This window comes from Mytilus trossulus, chromosome 4 (genome assembly GCF_036588685.1).
Source record: "Mytilus trossulus isolate FHL-02 chromosome 4, PNRI_Mtr1.1.1.hap1, whole genome shotgun sequence".
NCBI lineage: Eukaryota > Metazoa > Mollusca > Bivalvia > Mytilida > Mytilidae > Mytilus > Mytilus trossulus.
In genome coordinates this window covers 90,858,251-90,877,747 of record NC_086376.1, presented here as the reverse complement: position 1 = coordinate 90,877,747, position 19,497 = coordinate 90,858,251, and the positions used below count along the sequence as shown (strand labels likewise).

Below are 19,497 nucleotides of genomic sequence, written 5' to 3'. Positions count from 1 at the left end.
GAAATCCCAAGTCTATATATAATGAGAAAGTGATGCTATGGTTGGGTTTAAGTATGGTTTATTTGTGTAAATTGCTTCATAAAAGATTTATACCTGTTTAGAATATCAATTGTAATTTATCTTGTTCAAATACTGTATCGATGGAAAGCTGGTGTGTTTCTATGAATTATGCATGCCTCAAATTACTCTACCTATTAAATCAAAAAGCGTATGATGAGTATCGGTCCTTAAAATAAGTATCAAATGTTTTATATTCCTTGTTTACGTATTATGAAATGTCATGATTCAACATCAGAATTTCTCTATCTGTTCTTCTGTACTCCTGTCAACAAGGGATGTATCATGCATTATATGTCTTCTCTCTCACCGGTATTCAAAATGCCCAGCTCTTCATTCAATTATAAATGGTGCTGCCTTTGTGCCCTCAAATACATGGACCCAACCTTCAATGTGTTGACTGAAACCTTGTGAGCCCTTTTCCCATTTATTATTGTTCGTTCTTTATCAATATTATTCAGGTAGATTAATTTTATTTTGGTATATGTGAAATCAGAATTCCAGTTTTCAATAAAGAATTGCTCATATAAAAATTAAATCAAGTTTGAATGGATATTCAATTTTCGCCAATCCACAAAAATAAATGAATCTACAATAATTAAAATGTGTTATAACATATAGTGACTGTTGTTGATTTCTTGATGAAGTGGATTTTCTATCAACACATTCTCATAGAGGAAATTAAAATCATTCAATTCTCTATACTGTCGAGTAATATTTTGATGGCATTTGATTATCTTGGAAACACAGATCCTTTTAATAGGAATGGAGTTATGAATTCCATGTAGTATTATTGTTTAATGTTTATATGGCATTTTAATTGTATTGGACCGTCCCATGGTGTGTGTCTTGCAAGTTTTTCTCGCAGGCTTCATCATAGTTGTATAATGTCAGTGTTAGAGATCAGTTACTAATGATATTATATTTATCTCATTGTGGAAAGGAAAGTAGACCTCTAGAGAGGTGGGACAGAGGAAATAGATAATTTATCCTCAAGATACTAATTTTACTCTAATAACATAAAAATATGGAGATGTGGTATGATTTCTAATGAGACAACCAAAATACAGGGATTTTAGCTTGCTTTACCGCTTTATGATGGTTTTAAACCAAGATGTCACAAATTTTTTTTACTGAGCAACTGAGGGAAAAAATTAAATAGTTATGAGTATCAAAGTGAAGGGATCACAGATTGGCTTTGAAATAAAAAAAAAAATAGCCTTTATTTATTACTGTTACATCAAAAGTCTTTCTCTACTGTAGACATACCCTTACCAAAAAAAAAAAACCCACACACAAACTTTTGAATGCTTTTCCTAGCTTGCTAACTGTTGAGGCACTGGCTAGTGGTCAGTTACCATCAGTAGATAGTGGCCAAATAAGTAATGTGAATAAGCTAACAGACAGTGGCTAGTGATAAGTCATGTTAGTTGGCTAACAGACACAGACTAGTGGTCAGTTACCATAGTGGTCACACAAGTCATGTTGATAAGCTAAGATACAATCTCTAGTGGTCAGTTACCACTTATGCCCAATCATGCAATGCTGAACTTCAGTAACATTGGCTAGTGGTTAGTAGACAGTCTGACAGTTGACTATCTTTTAAGTTACACTGGTCAGTAGATAATAGTCCAGACCTACTATGTTGACTATTTAGTTACACTGGTCAGTAGATTATAATTGTCCAGATATGCCATGTTGGGTGATATAAATAAAGAGTATTTATATATTCTAGTATTGATTATACCCCATATTCTTGCATATCAATAAACTAATGTGTTCATCAATACCCAGGAGCAAACAATCTTCTTACTCTTTATAATTATTACTCATTCCTTGATATCTGATCACTGTTACATACTGTCATCATATATTTAAAACTTGGTGTTCACCAATTTGTCAAATAAGATCCTCGTCTTTTGCTTCAATTTGTTTTGCGATAAATATTTGCTTGATTCAGAATTGAGATCTATGATCTAATTAATTGGCATTATTTATTTGATTGTGTTATATTGATTTGGAATGTTAACGGAGACAGCAACCCAAACTAATCCAGTTAAGGTAAGAGATTACACAATATTGAAAATTAAACAAACAGTTCTACAAGTTTGTTGAAGCTGTTAAAAGTCTTGTTTTTTTAATGACAATGATTAAAGAAAGAGCTCCTGAAAATTGACCTGATTTAGTTTTGCCTGATTACAAAATAAATTCTTGATAACTCTGGCAGAAATGTTTGTTTGTAACTTTAAAACAAAAAAGTGCTTGTTAGAGAGTCTTGGACATGATTTGGTGACAACAACAAAAAATGAGTCAAAGTTCTATTTGGTTCATTACTTGGTTACAGACATTTTATTTCACGATAAATCATACCTTAGATATTACAAAAAAGGCTGGATAAATAGTTTGATCTTAAATTAAGGCACTTAAATTTGTTTCAGTATTGTGTATTCTCCATGTTCTCGTTTATTGTTGTTATCATAAGTTAGGCCATTGGTTATCTCTTCTGAATTGTTTCACAGCTTACAATATGGTTTGGGTTTTGCTCATTGTTTGAGTGTACTTCAACAAAGTGCTTTACACCCATGTCATCTGATATCTGGTGGATACTTGTCTATGTGAAGCTAGTTTGAATTCACAGATTACTTCTATTTTTCTTTGGATATACGAGAAGTTTATAAGGACTATTAATAAGAATCAAACATGTATAGACTTTTAATGTTATCGAAACTTTTAGTACAAATGTTATACAAGTAATTGAACAAATAATCTGCATATGTATGGGTTATATAAGATGAGCGTCACTATCATTAAGTGACCTTCCACATTATGAATTATATATGTTAAAATTGAAGTAATTGTAAAGAAAGTTAAACATAATACCTGTATAATAAACTAAATGCACTTTTTGAAGATTTTTTAAATCGAGCATTGGGACAGAATAATAATTTAAAGTCCTGTGAAAGCTGATAAATATGACAGTTACATATCAGTTTTTTACATAAATTGTATAGGTGCTTTTATATGCATTCTTTAAATGGGAATAGCTTAAATGCATGTATTTGCAGTTGGATTTAAATAAACATGTTTATGCCAAGACTTGTGATTCTTAAATTTATAAATGGATGCAGACCTTTACCCAATTCTCTATTTACATTATACACTTACTGCCAAGGTTTTTGACTAGGACTAGTTTTTTGAGATATGAACCCTCTCTGTTTATAATTTTAAAGTTAAAATGTCAGAAGTAAAACTGAGGTAGAATACCTTAAACTACTAACTAATAAATAACGTGAATTAAGTTCATTATAAAAGATAAAGTATATGGCTTCAGCTGTCTACTACAGCAGACTTAAACAAATAGGACTTTTAAATGATTAAACACAGTGCTTGACTATCCCTCTGTCTCAATGTTTCTAATTCTTTTATGCACAAAGTTTATGTTGCAATCAGTAGTTAATTTACTCATAAGTTTTCTTCCGCTTAAAACTTGTTTATAAAACTCAATCTTTACATAAAAACCTACTATAATGAAGATGCTTTCAGTTTAATTCCTAGAATTTCTGACACCATTAAAGTTCCAACGAGTAATGAGGTTTTTTTTGTAATGGCCAATTTCCTTTTAGGAAGGTGTTAAGGGTATTGTTTAAAATGTTACTTCCTAATTAATCTAATGATTTGATGTTTTTCTGTCGTGACCTCAATTTTATTACTTCCTTCTTTTTCTGAACTATTTTTAGTTATAAGGACTTTTTTTACATAAATATTTTACATATTAAATGGATTTTCTTGACTTTAGCTGGTTTTCTTGACATTCCAAGTTACAGAATTATTAAGAGGGGAAATTTAGTGGTATTTAACTGGCAAATTGTAATTTGAAATGTATTCTGGTGTAAATATCACTTCAATTTAAAGTGACAGCTTGGAACATTTGAATTTTTAAGTTAGTGAGTCAGTAATTATGTTGGAGTGCGATCAGATTATTTTCCATGCAGATACTTTTATGCAGTATCCAGTAATTCCTGCACATTATCAGGTAATGCTAAACATAGGAGTATTCTCAGTATTACTGAAAATAATAAGTAAAATAGGCTCTCATCGTATTTGAATTATTGAATTATCTGTAATGAAAAAAAGAGATGTAGCTCTGCATACAGTTTTTAAAACATAACTAGCAGAAATTATTGCATGTGTCTCTGAATTTAAATGCTTAAGCATCTTTGGTTTTCATTGCAATGCTTTACATAGAAGCTGTGCTAACATATAGGGATCTCTTATATCATCTTGCATTTGAGTCATAGTATGAAGCACACCTTCTCAATCTTCAATCTCCTTAATTCAATGATTGGTAGAATTGAACATAAATTATACAGATTTTTCTATTAGGACATGAAATTATGTACCTGCTAATTCAATATTTGAATCTTAGTGATTTCAAGGTTGCATCATAAAAGAACACAAAAACTTTGAAATTCATGCTTTAATTTTTGGGAAACCACAGACAACATACAGGGTGCTTTTGCGGGTGCGCTCAACTTAATTGACTAGGATAGTCAGTTTCCTATCAAAGGTTGGTGGTTTTCTCCAGGGACTCCTGCTTCCTCCACCAACAATAACTGGCTGCCACGAAAATTGCCTAAATGCGGTGCTTAAAAGTGGCTTAAAAACACCAAAAATAAAAAAATAAAAAAATGTTAATAATAAGGAAGCTTCACACATATAACTAAGTCATGGTCATCCAACTCTTGACAAGGTTTCAGTTTACTTCTTGCCTCCTATAGAATGGTCATTAATTGTCCAATTACTAACTCTGTTGATTCCATTCCATCCATCTCCATAATGCGTCTTACAAGCTGTTGCAGATTTCATCAAATAATAGAAAAGAATAAGAAGTTTAAATTGGAGCAAATGACCATTTCTATTGAATAATGGGGATACAATAATGGTGAATATTGTGGAATAAAATGTCCTCATTTACTGCGTTACCAAGAGGTAATAAAAGGTTAAAGCAATTATGTGATGAAATCAAATTGTTTTCTAGAATTACCCATCAGCCTAATAACTTAATAGTTTTGTAGAATTCTAAGGAGAAAGTTACGGTATTCGTTATAGATTGATCAGAATTAGATAAATATATCACATTGTTGTAAATGATATGGATTATGTATAGAGATGTTTACATTACCGCTTGTTTTCCAAATTTAATTGAAAGGTTTATATTGGATTTGAAAATAAAATTGATTTAAATCAGAGAAACAGAAGAGTTAAAGTGTTTAATATCGCATCAAGAAATTAATTTAGATTATTTCAAATATCATCTATTAAGTTTGAAATGTGAAATGGAAATTTTGAGGTAACATATATGTTTTCATTGTATTTGTGTATGAACAAAAGCATATGACTTATAAGAATGATATGTTTATACTTGTCCTGTCCCACTCCTGGACTTTTTGGCCGATTGTATCAAGTACATTTCAGCTTGGAATATAGTGTATGATTAGCACTGAAAATAAATAAATTGTTCAATCTATTTCGTTTCTATATTAAATTGACTCTTTGTACTTTATGGAGAATTTAAGAACTCTCCCATTGTATTACGCTGCTAGTCGAAGCAGTTTCTTGTTTCTTGCCACGCTCTGTTGTTTCCTATAGTGATATGCTGTGTATCAGATTGCCTATCATTTGAACCACTGTAGTTTAGTTATGATATCCAGTGATGGAATCATTAAGTTTTCATAATGCAGACTGATTGACTTTCTCTCATGTTTCATTTGTTAATTGAACGATAAGGTTATAATAGAATTTAATTAACAAGCATAGAATATCCTGATCAAATTAAAGTTTTCATTGTATAGGCTGATCAATGTTGTGCAGGTAGCCACATCTCTAATATCTATATGTTAAATGTTTCTGTAGCCATCAACCAATCAATAATTAAAAAAATACAATTGCATTCTTTGTTGATGTATAAATTGAATTAGATGTTTAGATTACTTACACCTTTATAATAAGCTGTTACTGAACCATATGGTCCTCCACATAACATATGTTACCTTATAGAAACATGCATAGTAATGAACGGCTTAATCATTAATCAGGCATGACCAGTTTTTATGCCTGGTTGACTGCATTTTTGTCCATTATTTTGAAATGGCCATGGACCAACAGGCAGGGTCCAATCTACTTGCTCAGCAGTATAACAGTACCATGATGTATATAATCCTACCAAAGGTATAGTCCATTTGTTAATTCCAGTCCAGATGACATTTAACACTGGCTTGAAATTTTACATGTTGTTGTAAATGGTGCAGAATGATAATTCTGTGAATTAACTGTCAAAAACTTAATTTAGAAACTTTTTTTCAGGATTTCATATTTTCCATCATTGTGTGGGTTTCAATTTGTTGAAGCTAATTCAATGACATTCATAGGATAACTTTAGTTTTATTAGGAGTAAAAAAGAAATTTTGAGAGAGAGAGAAATAACAGATGAACAATTTGTACAATACCTTAGTTTATAGTTTGACAAAAGTGAAAAGACAAAGTAAAGAAATTGGTCAGAATCATGACAGGGTATAAAATACACCATAGGAGTAATAGACCTAATAAATCTATATGTGACTGGTCAGATTTACTAGGTCCATTACTCCTCATGATGGTAGCCTTCAACTGAGGTTAATCTCGTTAAAATTGAGTTTTTAAATCTCTAGTGTATTTGCCTTTGTGTTTAACTCATATTTGTTTTCTTCTTCTTCAGGAAATGAAAGTAAATTGGGCCACATCACCCAGTAGTGCACCAAAACAAGACACAAGTAGTAAGTAAATCACCCAGTAGTGCACCAAAACAAGACACAAGTAGTAAGTAAATCACCCAGTAGTGCACCAAAACAAGACACAAGTAGTAAGTAAATCACCCAGTAGTGCACCAAAACAAGACACAAGTAGTAAGTAAATCACCCAGTAGTGCACCAAAACAAGACACAAGTAGTAAATAAATCACCCAGTAGTGCACCAAAACAAGACACAAGTAGTAAGTAAATCACCCAGTAGTGCAGCATAACAAGACACAAGTAGTAGGTAAATCACCCAGTAGTGCACCAAAACGAGACACCAGTAGTAAGTAGATTGATACCACAAAAACTGAGGCCATCACAATGGTAAAACTATATTGGTGGGTAGTCACTGTTATTAAACTCTAAGTAGCAAGCATTTTTTTAAACTGGAAACTCAACATCAACACATCAATCTGTCAGACCAACATTGTCGATTCTTATACAACAACCGATGGATTTTAAAAAGATGGTAATTTTGTTTTTAAAAGCGTCATCAAATGAAACAGTTTTGTATTTGAATATATTTTTGTGAATAAGTATTGGCTGTGGTGTGATATTTCTCACTCCTTGGATTCAAGTTATAATATGTGTGGCAAAACAACTTTGGAAGCAGACTAGAAATCAAAAACCCTTAGTTGGAGCAAACAACAAATCTCTTGTGTTCTCTCTTTGTAAAGATGCTACTCATTTACGCCATCTATTGAGGTCAAAGCATTGAAATCACATGATTTATTTCACATGTGACATTACCGAATCTTATTAGATGGGGAAATAATGGTATTTTATTGCTACTAATGTAATAATAGAATTTAATTAATTAACTGTGTATTTGTTAATGAATATTTATTATCAAAAAGTCTGCTTTTGGACAATCAGAATACAAAAATAATGACAAAGACCTGAAAACAATAAATATAACCTGTACAGAAACATGAATCATTTGATCTTACAAGGGCTTAAAGTTTTTAGTGTGGGAGACAAAGACTAATTTTTCATGATGAAAGTTAAAACCAGTATGAATCAAACTGTCTAGCTTCATTAGCACTTATTTTGACCATATTTTTGGCGCCGGAGTTGAGAATGACAGCTGTATTGTTGCTCTAATGGTTGTAGATAGTAATTATATGTCCGCTTGTAGACCAGACTTGATTGGATGGTATGCTCCTCAATCAAGCTTAATTCTCTGTTAATCAACAAAAATCTCTTGTTATTAAAAACATAATGAATCAGGATAGATGAGATTTAGATGTGTATATTAAGAGAGGTCCATACAGGACATTGTATGGTCTTGTTTTCATGAATTTCTTATATTCTCTATTCTATTCTAATTATTTAGGCTCTTTACGATTAATTAATGAGGAAAAAAATGCTAATGAGATGAAAAATTAAAGGAACTTCCTTAAAAGTTAAGCTGTAGACCTACATAGTGATCATGTATTTGGGGGTAACATCTGTTCTGATATGAACCAAGTATTTATTAAGTTCCTGACATGTTGCATAAACAGGAAGTCGGTAATGGAGGATTCTATATTGTCCGCAAGCACTAATGAACATGCTGTCATCAAGAAAAATCGTCAACCATATTTTTGTCATGTGATCTCTTGTTTAATATATTTGTTTATTATGAAGCTGGATCAAGTTTCTTTTGTTGATTAATCAGGAGACGAAATCCTTAACTTTTACTGCGTTATAAAACAAAAAAATAGACGTAGTAACTTTAAAGAGGGAGAAATTGTAGGAATCCATACTCATAGCCTTGTATTGAATTGTACTTCTTTGACTATAAGTATAAAAGTTGTATAGTATACCATTTAAATGGTTTATTATATATTATTTTCTATTTCCATGTGGATCTTTGATCCATTTTATGTCTTCCATGTTGTTTTCCATTAGGAATGAACACATGGGACATTAAAGCAGAAAGATCACATTAGTTTTTAAATTGCCATTAAAAATATCTATTAAAAATTCAGACAAATATCAATATTAAAAATATATAAAAACATTAATAAAATACATAAAAAGGACAATAGAAATGACAAAAAGCTTAAACATTTATATGTTAGTAGAAATGCCATTATAATATAAAAAAGAAGATGTGGTATGATTGCCAATGAGACAACTATCCACAATAGACCAAAATTACAGTCATTAACAACTATAGGTAACTGTATGGCCTTCAACAATGACCAAAGCCCATAACGCATAGTCAGTTATAAAAGGCCCTAATAAGACAATGTAAAACAATCCAAATGAGAAAACTAACGGCCTTATTTATGTAAAAAAACGAATACATGTTAAAAAAAACAATGATTGTTTATTTTCAGAGCATTACCATATATTTGTTGGTGACTTGAGTATGGATATGGAACAGCAACAGTTAAAAGAAGCATTTCAACCATTTGGTGAAATTTCGTAAGTATACAATAGAGCCTTCATTCACTCTTTATCCTTCTGTTTGTTTGTTGAATTACCCATAATGCCTTTGGACAGGAGAGGATCTGTAAGGTTTAAGGACTGCTAGTTTTATTAACAGCTCTCTTGTTGACATACAGGTTCACCATTCAGACTGGGATTTTGAGATATTTGGTTGAATCTTTGGACTATGTGAATCTTTTTGCTGGATCTCGGAGAATTTTTATCACAGAGATTTGGCCATCTACAGTGTTGACATACTGTCTGGTTCCATCTGACTGTCACCTCATTTTCATGAATCATTGATAATGATAAGTTTAAGTGATTCTTTAGTAAACCCTTCATCTTATAGACATTCAACATAAGTAATCATAAGTAAAGCAGGCAAGAGACATTTCAGTGCACTCTTATTAAATCCTTGTTATGACAAATATTAAGTGATATCTTGTTCTTCATACTGAAGTCAGTTGTTTTGATACATCACCGAAGGCAATATCTGTGTATTTCTTTTATTGAGCTAAGAAGTTGCAGAATCTTTTATTAATCTACTCAGTGCATTGGTCTTTTATATTCTGCTCAGTGCATTGGTGGTGATGACCTCTTAGTACTGATCAAAGTTTTATGTAAGGCTTTAGATAAAAAATATATAAGATGATGATTGGGATAAATTAACCTTGAACAGATCTGATATCTTTTTAGATTGACATTTTTTAAATAATTAAGATTTGTAAAAATAGTATTTTAAAACCGCAAACTTTGTAATAAGTTCATTATAAATAGTAACATTTGATTCAGAGACCAGTGTTACTAATCTGAATATTATACTAAATAAAGTAGCATGTTCTCAGATAAGAATTTTGACGTGTATAGATATTTTGGTTTCGATAAGCTATTATAATGGTACATTAGTTTTTTACAATCAATACTGATTATTTTGCAAATGTTTTGACATTAACCGGATCAGATTTATAGAAGTGGAAATTACATTGTTTTCAATGGAAATGATATTCTTTATTAAAAAGTGATTCTCGTTTAAAAGCTATATATTGATTCTTGTCTTTAATTAGCTTTATTAAAACTCATCAACGAAACAATTTCTGAAAAGAAAACTTGAAATTGCTAGAGTTTGCCATTGGTATTTTAATCAAAGAAGTTGTAATTTGATTAGACAAGATTGTGTCCGACCGGACTTAGGTCATACAGACAGACATAACATTGAGGTATAATCCAAGATTTTATGTCTCTTAGTTATAAGGCAAGTCACAACATTCCATAGGAACTCATTTCAAGAACAAAGAAAATGTTTTCCTAGATAAAATAACCTCTAATCAAAGGCTTGGATAATCCCTGTAAAAAGTATATAAAAAGTCTGCAGCAATAGTTGGAATGTTTTCCTAGATAAAATAACCTCTAATCAAAGGCTTGGATAATCCCTGTAAAAAGTATATAAAAAGTCTGCAGCAATAGTTGGAATGTTTTCCTAGATAAAATAACCTCTAATCAAAGGCTTGGATAATCCCTGTAAAAAGTATATAAAAAGTCTGCAGCAATAGTTGGAATGTTTTCCTAGATAAAATAACCTCTAATCAAAGGCTTGGATAATCCCTGTAAAAAGTATATAAAAAGTCTGCAGCAATAGTTGGAATGTTTTCCTAGATAAAATAACCTCTAATCAAAGGCTTGGATAATCCCTGTAAAAAGTATATAAAAAGTCTGCAGCAATAGTTGGAATGTTTTCCTAGATAAAATAACCTCTAATCAAAGGCTTGGATAATCCCTGTAAAAAGTATATAAAAAGTCTGCAGCAATAGTTGGAATGTTTTCCTAGATAAAATAACCTCTAATCCAAGGCTTGGATAATCCCTGTAAAAAGTATATAAAAAGTCTGCAGCAATAGTTGGAATGTTTTCCTAGATAAAATAACCTCTAATCCAAGGCTTGGATAATCCCTGTAAAAAGTATATAAAAAGTCTGCAGCAATAATTGGAATGTTTTCCTAGATAAAATAACCTCTAATCCAAGGCTTGGATAATCCCTGTAAAAAGTATATAAAAAGTCTGCAGCAATAATTGGAATGTTTTCCTAGATAGAATAACCTCTAATCCAAGGCTTGGATAATCCCTGTAAAAAGTATATAAAAAGTCTGCAGCAATAATTGGAATGTTTTCCTAGATAAAATAACCTCTAATCCAAGGCTTGGATAATCCCTGTAAAAAGTATATAAAAAGTCTGCAGCAATAATTGGAATGTTTTCCTAGATAAAATAACCTCTAATCCAAGGCTTGGATAATCCCTGTAAAAAGTATATAAAAAGTCTGTTACACAATAATTAAGTGCTTTCAGTGATGAAATAATCCAGTCTGGAAAGGCTGGGAATATCAATGGGCCTGTTTAAAATAAATGCCGTTTTTCTTTCTCTTATTTACCATTGAATTTTAAAGTAATCTGTGGAGTCACACAAACTCTTCTCGCTGAAGGTTGAAACATATAAATGAAAGTTTTAAACCAAAAAAAATAAAATCACCGCCCTGATAGAAATTTAACGTAGAATAATTCGAACAAGATATACTCTTTAAATTCACACAGTTGTTATTCCTTAAAGATACGTTATGTACCAAAGATGACTTGAATAATCATGGTGCATTTCAAGTGATACATCATGTACCAAAGATGACTTGAATAATCATGGTGCATTTCAAGTGATACATCATGTACCAAAGATGACTTGAATAATCATGGTGCATTTCAAGTGATACATCATGTACCAAAGATGACTTGAATAATCATGGTGCATTTCAAGTGATATATCATGTACCAAAGATGACTTGAATAATCATGGTGCATTTCAAGTGATACATCATGTACCAAAGAAGACTTGAATAATCATGGTGCATTTCAAGTGATACATTATGTACCAAAGATGACTTGAATAATCATGGTGCATTTCAAATGATACATTATGTACCAAAGATGACTTGAATAATCATGGTGCATTTCAAGTTATGTATCTTCCTACCTAACAATGTAGCTTTTAAAGATGAAGAACTTTTGCTCTGAAGCAACAAGTCCTGTGAATCTAAAAGTTAATGCAATGGTCCACAGTTGATACATGTGTTCCTTACAAACTGACAACCCCCATTTTTTCAACGCCATCTGATAAACTTTACTTTTGCTTTAGTTTAGGAATTTGTTTAACCTTGTACATTTGATTGCTATAAGACAACCCTTAAATTTGAGAACCCTATCATAGTTATTTTTGCTTAATTTGAGCCAAACTTGTTATAAACTAATGATGCCATTCCATTTGTTGAATTACGTCATTTGGGCTCTGGGTTTTCTCTTACTATTGAGCATAAACGAATCTGATTGATAAAACTGGCAATTTCCTTGTATGTGATTAGTTTGAGAAATTAATCATATCATAAGGCATTTATTTCTAATTTATAGGGAATTGTTAGTTAGGATAAAACCCTGCATTTATAATAATGATGCATGAATTTTAAAAATTGTATTATTATAGTTGAAGAATGAATTTGAAACAAATTGAAATTTTTGTGTTCAACAGTTAAGGTATTATAAAGTTTAAGATGATCTAGCATGCTAAGATACATGATGAAAAATAAATTTATAATCAACTAAATCTTGTATTAAATAATTACAATCTTGTTGACGGATTTGATTGTCGTTATAGCGTAATATCAGTTTTGTATTATTTTCTCCATTTCTTAATATTGCCTGATTCCATTATATTTCAATTTGTTATCTATTTGTGTTCATTAGAAAAGGCGATCAGAGCCAGATTCGTTTGCGTTTTATCGTGAATGAGATCGATAAAGACATGTCTAGAATGGAAATGATACGATAATAAGTTAGTGTCATTCAAACCATCGTCTTGGTTAATGTACATGGAATACTTGTGTCAGATACAAAAATGTTTTCTTGTCACAAATTCTTATGGAAATGGTACGGCCTGAAGGGAGTTAAGGAATCTCTGAAGCAGTACTGGACATTATTGTCCAAAAGAAATTCCTAATCTACGGAGACTTGACGACTTAACTAGTTCATTCTTCACATTACGCTATAAAAGGTTTTGTAGTAATCGTAAAAGTAGCCATTATTTAATGAAAAAGTAAATCTCTCTTCTTTTCCATTATTCTTTGTCGAATGTTGAATAAAACATTTAATCCCAGGAGATTTTGCTAGATTTTTTACTCTGAACCTTTTAATGTCTTTTGAACTGTTTTATCGTGATACCATTGTGAAGTAATAAACTCAATCAGCACTATTTTAAGCAATTTTTCCACATTTAAGATAAAAAGATAAAAAAAAAATCATTTTATGCCCTAAAATACATTACATGTTATAAATCCTGTTGAGGGAATTTCTCAGCGTCATTCGTTTAGTCACCTTTTTAAAAAAAACTCCGTTTTTTCTTGATCCTTTCATCACTTTGCATGAAACAAATGAAATATTTTGATTCACTGTAAAGAATTACATTCTCAGAAGTTTTTAGACCTTTTAATAGATGGGAAATATTTGTTTAAAATAATTCTTTGAATACTCCTATAAAACTATTGACATCATTTACAATTAAAAGGGACAGTAATTTTTTAAGATTTATTTATTTTGAATATTTAATCCTTGTATTTTACAAGCTTAGAAGTAACTGTAAATTCTTAGCCATGACTTCAAAGGATAAATTGATCGCCATAGTTCCAATAGTTTAATTTATACGGAAATATTCACACGATGTTGTTAACCACGGAATCCTTGAGCTTAAGGCTATTGAACACAAGGTTCATACACCATTGACTACAAAGATTTGAAAATAAATGTCATTATTTTATTATTCCACATATATACTGGTGAATAAATCTTCTCTTTTAAACCTGGCTACAAAAATCTACCTGAATGCATCCATTAATAGAAGTTTATTGAAGGTAATGACTTCAAATGAACAAAACAAACACATAAAATTTCCTGTCATATCAAAAAGCCTGTGTGATAAATATGAGGCTAATGTAGATTATTTCCCGTTATCAAAAGATTTGTCTATTGAATACTTGTCCATGATATGCCAGGACATGAACATATCTTGTGGTAGAACTGAGTTGATCACTACAATCAGGTAACATTGTAGAGCATTGTACTCTTTAGTACTTCCTATATAAGATATAAACCAATAATGGTCTTTGTGTCTGGCATATTGTCTTTGGTTGCTTTTAGAGACCCTGTCTATTCTTGAAACTTATATTTTTTTTATATTTTGAATACTATTATTACATACTTTTAATTTACATAGCAATAAGAAACCCTATCCTAAAGTACAGCATACACATTAAGGTTGTTGGTACTAAGTATTATATTATGATCATTACTTTTTATTGAACTTTTATGTACAGTTGTCTTTTAGATCTTGACTTCTGTTCCTTTGTGTACACTTGTGCTAGATCTAGACTTCTGTTGTTCTTTTGTGTATACTTGTGCTAGATCTTAACTTCTGTTGTTCTTTTGTGTACACTTGTGCTAGATCTTGACTTCTGTTCTTTTGTGTACACTTGTGCCAGCTGTTTACTTCTGTTGTACCTTTGTGTACACTTGTGCTAGATCTAGACTTCTGTTCTTTTGTGTAAACTTGGCTAGATCTTGACTTCTGTTCTTTTGTGTACACTTGCACTAGATCTTGACTTCTGTTCCTTTGTGTACACTTGTGCTAGATCTAGACTTTTGTTCCTTTGTGTACACTTGTGCTAGATCTAGACTTCTGTTCCTTTGTGTACACTTGGCTAGATCTAGACTTCTGTTCCTTTGTGTACACTTGTGCTAGATCTAGACTTCTGTTGTTCTTTTGTGTACACTTGGCTAGATCTTGACTTCTGTTCCTTTGTGTACACTTGTGCTAGATCTAGACTTCTGTTGTTCTTTTGTGTACACTTGTGCTAGATCTAGACTTCTGTTGTTCTTTTGTGTACACTTGTGCTAGATCTAGACTTCTGTTGTTCTTTTGTGTACACTTGTGCTAGATCTAGACTTCTGTTCCTTTGTGTACACTTGGCTAGATCTTGACTTCTGTTCCTTTGTGTACACTTGTGCTAGATCTAGACTTCTGTTGTTCTTTTGTGTACACTTGGCTAGATCTAGACTTCTGTTCTTTTGTGTACACTTGGCTAGATCTTGACTTCTGTTCCTTTGTGTACACTTGTGCTAGATCTAGACTTATGTTGTTCTTTTGTGTACACTTGTGCTAGATCTAGACTTCTGTTGTTCTTTTGTGTACACTTGGCTAGATCTAGACTTCTGTTCTTTTGTGTACACTTGGCTAGATCTTGACTTCTGTTCCTTTGTGTACACTTGTGCTGGATCTAGACTTCTGTTGTTCTTTTGTGTACACTTGTGCTAGATCTAGACTTCTGTTGTTCTTTTGTGTACACTTGTGCTAGATCTAGACTTCTGTTGTTCTTTTCGGTACACTTGTGCTAGATCTAGACTTCTGTTCCTTTGTGTACACTTGGCTAGATCTTGACTTCTGTTCCTTTGTGTACACTTGTGATAGATCTAGACTTCTGTTGTTCTTTTGTGTACACTTGTGCTAGATCTAGACTTCTGTTGTTCTTTTGTGTACACTTGTGCTAGATCTAGACTTCTGTTCTTTTGTGTACACTTGGCTAGATCTTGACTTCTGTTCCTTTGTGTACACTTGTGCTAGATCTTGACTTCTGTTGTTCTTTTGTGTACACTTGTGCTAGATCTAGACTTCTGTTGTTCTTTTGTGTAAATTTGTGGTAGATCTAGACTTCTGTTGTTCGTTTGTGTAAATTTGTGCTAGATCTTGACTTCTGTTGTTCTTTTGTGTACACTTGCACTAGATCTTGACTTCTGTTGTTCTTTTGTGTACACTTGTGCTTAATCCTGACTTCTGTTGTTCTTTTTTGTGCAATTGTGCTAGCTGTTTACTTCTGTTGTACCTTTGTGTGCACTTGTGCTAGATCCTGACTTCTGTTCTTTTGTGTACACTTGTGCTTAATCCTGACTTCTGTTGTTCTTTTGTGTACACTTGTGCTTAATCCTGACTTCTGTTGTTCTTTTTTGTGCAATTGTGCTAGCTGTTTACTTCTGTTGTACCTTTGTGTACACTTGTGCTAAATACTGACTTCTGTTCTTTTGTGTACACTTGTGTTATTATTTTGACATCTATTGTACTATTTTGTAAAGTTGTGTTGTGGTTTTGAACTCTATTGTTCTTGTTTGAAAAGTTGTGTGTGGTTTTGAACCCTGTTGTACTTCTATGTACATTTTGGTTGTTAGTTTAACCTTTATGGTATTGTTTAAGAATTGGGCTTTGACTTCAATTGTGTTTTATATCCTAAACAATTGTGTACAGCAATAATGTGATCTGTTCTTTATGTGGGGAAATAGTTTTGTTTTGGAAATTGACTCATAAAGCCACTGAATTTATTGGGAATTCTATCTGCTCATAAGCCAAGGTTCAGAAACATCTTAAAAAGTAAAAAGTACTTTTTGCACATGAGATCTTTCATCTATGATAATTAGAAGTGGTCACAATCAATTTGACTGTCATTTTTGCATTAATACACAGTGCTGTTGTAAAAACCATGTATTTGGCCTGTTGGAAAATCATACATATTCAATTATTCTTTTGTGTCTTTGATATTGTAAACTACAGAGGAATATCTACATTGTGTTTTTTTCCCTGAGTTGTGATAAATTCTAGACAATTGTTTTCTGTAGGTGTCTGACAACATTTAGATTTAATAAATAGTTATCAGCATATATTTTATATAATTCAGTATAGATCTATCGTTCATCAACATTAGGTCCCTAAAGACTGATTATATCCGACCAATCAAGCAAAAATCGCATGTTTGTGTTTATCCCATAAAATATTCAAAAGAAGTATGTAAATTTCTGCTTTTTATATGTCTGCCACAAGCATTGCCATTAACTCTTGAAAGGAAATTGTTTATTAAATGTGTCCCATGGGACTCCTGTTATAATATTTTCACTAGATTCAAATTTGGTTATACATAATTGATGATCAGACGAGCTTGTTTTGATATGTCAGAAAGAGTGTGATATGATACAACTCAGACGGAGGATATGGTCATCTGGAAATAGTCAACGTGGCATCGCAGAGAGAGAGAGGCAAGATTCTAGACAGATTACAAACACTTCTGGCACCCATCATGTTACGATTGAAAAAATAAAGGTTATCCATGAAAACTGACTGTTCTGTGAAAGTCATGTTGAAACACTTCAATAATAAAGGTTAAAGGGCACCTGGTCTTCATTGACGATATTTAATGTTGATATAGTCCACCAAATGATTCTGTGTCAAAGTTTGTCATGTAGACTAATACAGGGCTGTGGAATACAATTGATATTAGACCATATATGCTATCAAAACATTGCTTAAATTAATCTAAGTGTGTTTTTTTTTTTTTTATCTATTCTGGATAATCCATCACTGTGAAACAAACATGTTTAATTGAAGACCCATTGGTGGCCTTTGGCTGTTATTTGCTCTTTGGTCGGGTTGTTGTGTCTTTGACACACTCCCCATTCCCATTCTCAATTTTATGTAACTAGCTTGAATGTATGTCAGTGAATCATGCCAATGAATCTATGTCAAGTACATTCATACTTATATGAATCTAGGAGTTAAAATGATATAATTGAATAAGGAACAATGTAAAATTTTCACATCTCTATCGGCCATCTTCTTTCCTTCAGCAGTTATATGATTTATATTGTAATTAACAATGACATATCTTGGTGTACTTTAATTGTCTGCATGTGTTGTCTATTGGTGATAAGTTTCCATGCATTTGATTGGTCAGAATAAAGGTTGGCCTAGATAAAAAAAAATATTAGAGCATCATTTGTACTTCCTTTAGATATGAGATTTAATCCTTATTTCTGTCTTCATACAAATTAAGTACAGCAAAAAATGACAGAAGCAGAAAACATATTATGACTTTAAAAACACAGAAAATATGCTCAAAAGAGAAAAAAAGGGCAGCAAAAATAAACCAATTAAAAGCATATGACTTCACGATTGTGAGCACATTTTAATGTCCACTTAAAGAAAGTACATTTATTTTTTAGTTCAGTAATTGAGAAATTTAGTTTAGTTACTGTCATTAACAATAATTCAGTTCACTAGCCCCAGACCTAGTCATTTTGTTTAAAGAATAGCCGTCACTATTTTAGAACCATGATTTATTGTATGCAAACTGATCAAGCTCTTTAATCCTGCTTGTGTCCAGATATATTTTTACTAATATCTGATTTTTCTTGCTTAATTATGCCAAGATTGGAAGGTAAAGAAATGATCCGAGTGGTAAGAAAGATTTTTTTTAGCATAAATCATTGTCAAATATTGGCAGAGATGGTTTATATAGTTATTTCTTGTATTGAGCTAAACTATTTTATGCGAGTATTGTATAATAAAGCCAGTCTGAATCATCTAGGATTAGAAAATTATATTCCTTGCTATATTATAGCACAAAGGCCACGACATTCACAGAGCTACGAACTTAAATCATATCCTATTTGGATCAAAATGTATGGAATATTCACAGGACGGCCATTTTTTGTGCAATTAAATTAAATCTACAAGACTGGTGCTTGACAGCAGGAGACATATTTGTTTGTTTGTGAGGAAGTTTTTTGATAGGACGGCCTGTCGTAACAATCAAAAGCATCATGTATTAAGTAAACTCAATACGGCTCACTGATCAAAAATGAATGTTTTAAATCTTTGTCAGAAGTATTCAATCAGTGCTTGTAGAAACGGGATAAAACATGTGATTCAAACTTGTTTTATGTTTGCATTATTGAAATTGAAAAGTGTTCATTCATTTCTATTGAATTATCAATCATTGTAATGGTAAATTTAATATATATATTTAGATGATGGTTCGATTGAAAAATCGTGTCTGAGCTTTTGTATTTTCCAACCAAATATAAACATTTAAAATGTATATAATTAATTCTGCTAGAGTGGGTATTTTTGAGGTGTGAATTATTTAAAGTTCAATTAAATTATGAAAAGGAATCCCTCCTTGAAAATGATAAAAGTTGAAATTGAATCAATAATTATTTAACATCAGTTGTCACAAAGAATTACAAAAACATCTTGTTGACAAAAGGAACCCCTGGTGAAAAGGGTCCT

The 19,497-nt window shown here is 31.7% G+C and overlaps 1 protein-coding gene across 13 annotated transcripts in view; it reads left to right on the top strand.

Annotated features, from left to right (window-relative positions):
- The window catches only part of LOC134716275 (nucleolysin TIAR-like), a 91,842-nt gene that overhangs the window by 46,761 nt on the left and 25,584 nt on the right, over positions 1–19,497 (top strand). For 10 of the 13 annotated variants that reach the window (XR_010106858.1, XR_010106857.1, XM_063579165.1 and 7 more), the window contains 2 exons: positions 6,812–6,869; positions 9,215–9,302. Coding sequence is in view for 11 of the 13 variants with exons in the window: in XM_063579165.1 (XP_063435235.1) it covers positions 6,812–6,869; positions 9,215–9,302 (146 nt within the window). In the remaining 2 variants the exon portion in view is untranslated. Of the gene's footprint in view, positions 1–2,064; positions 2,119–3,837; positions 4,091–6,174; positions 6,286–6,811; positions 6,870–9,214; positions 9,303–19,497 lie in introns of those variants that run through there. The other 3 variants (XM_063579170.1, XM_063579167.1, XM_063579166.1) reach the window with 3 other exon arrangements.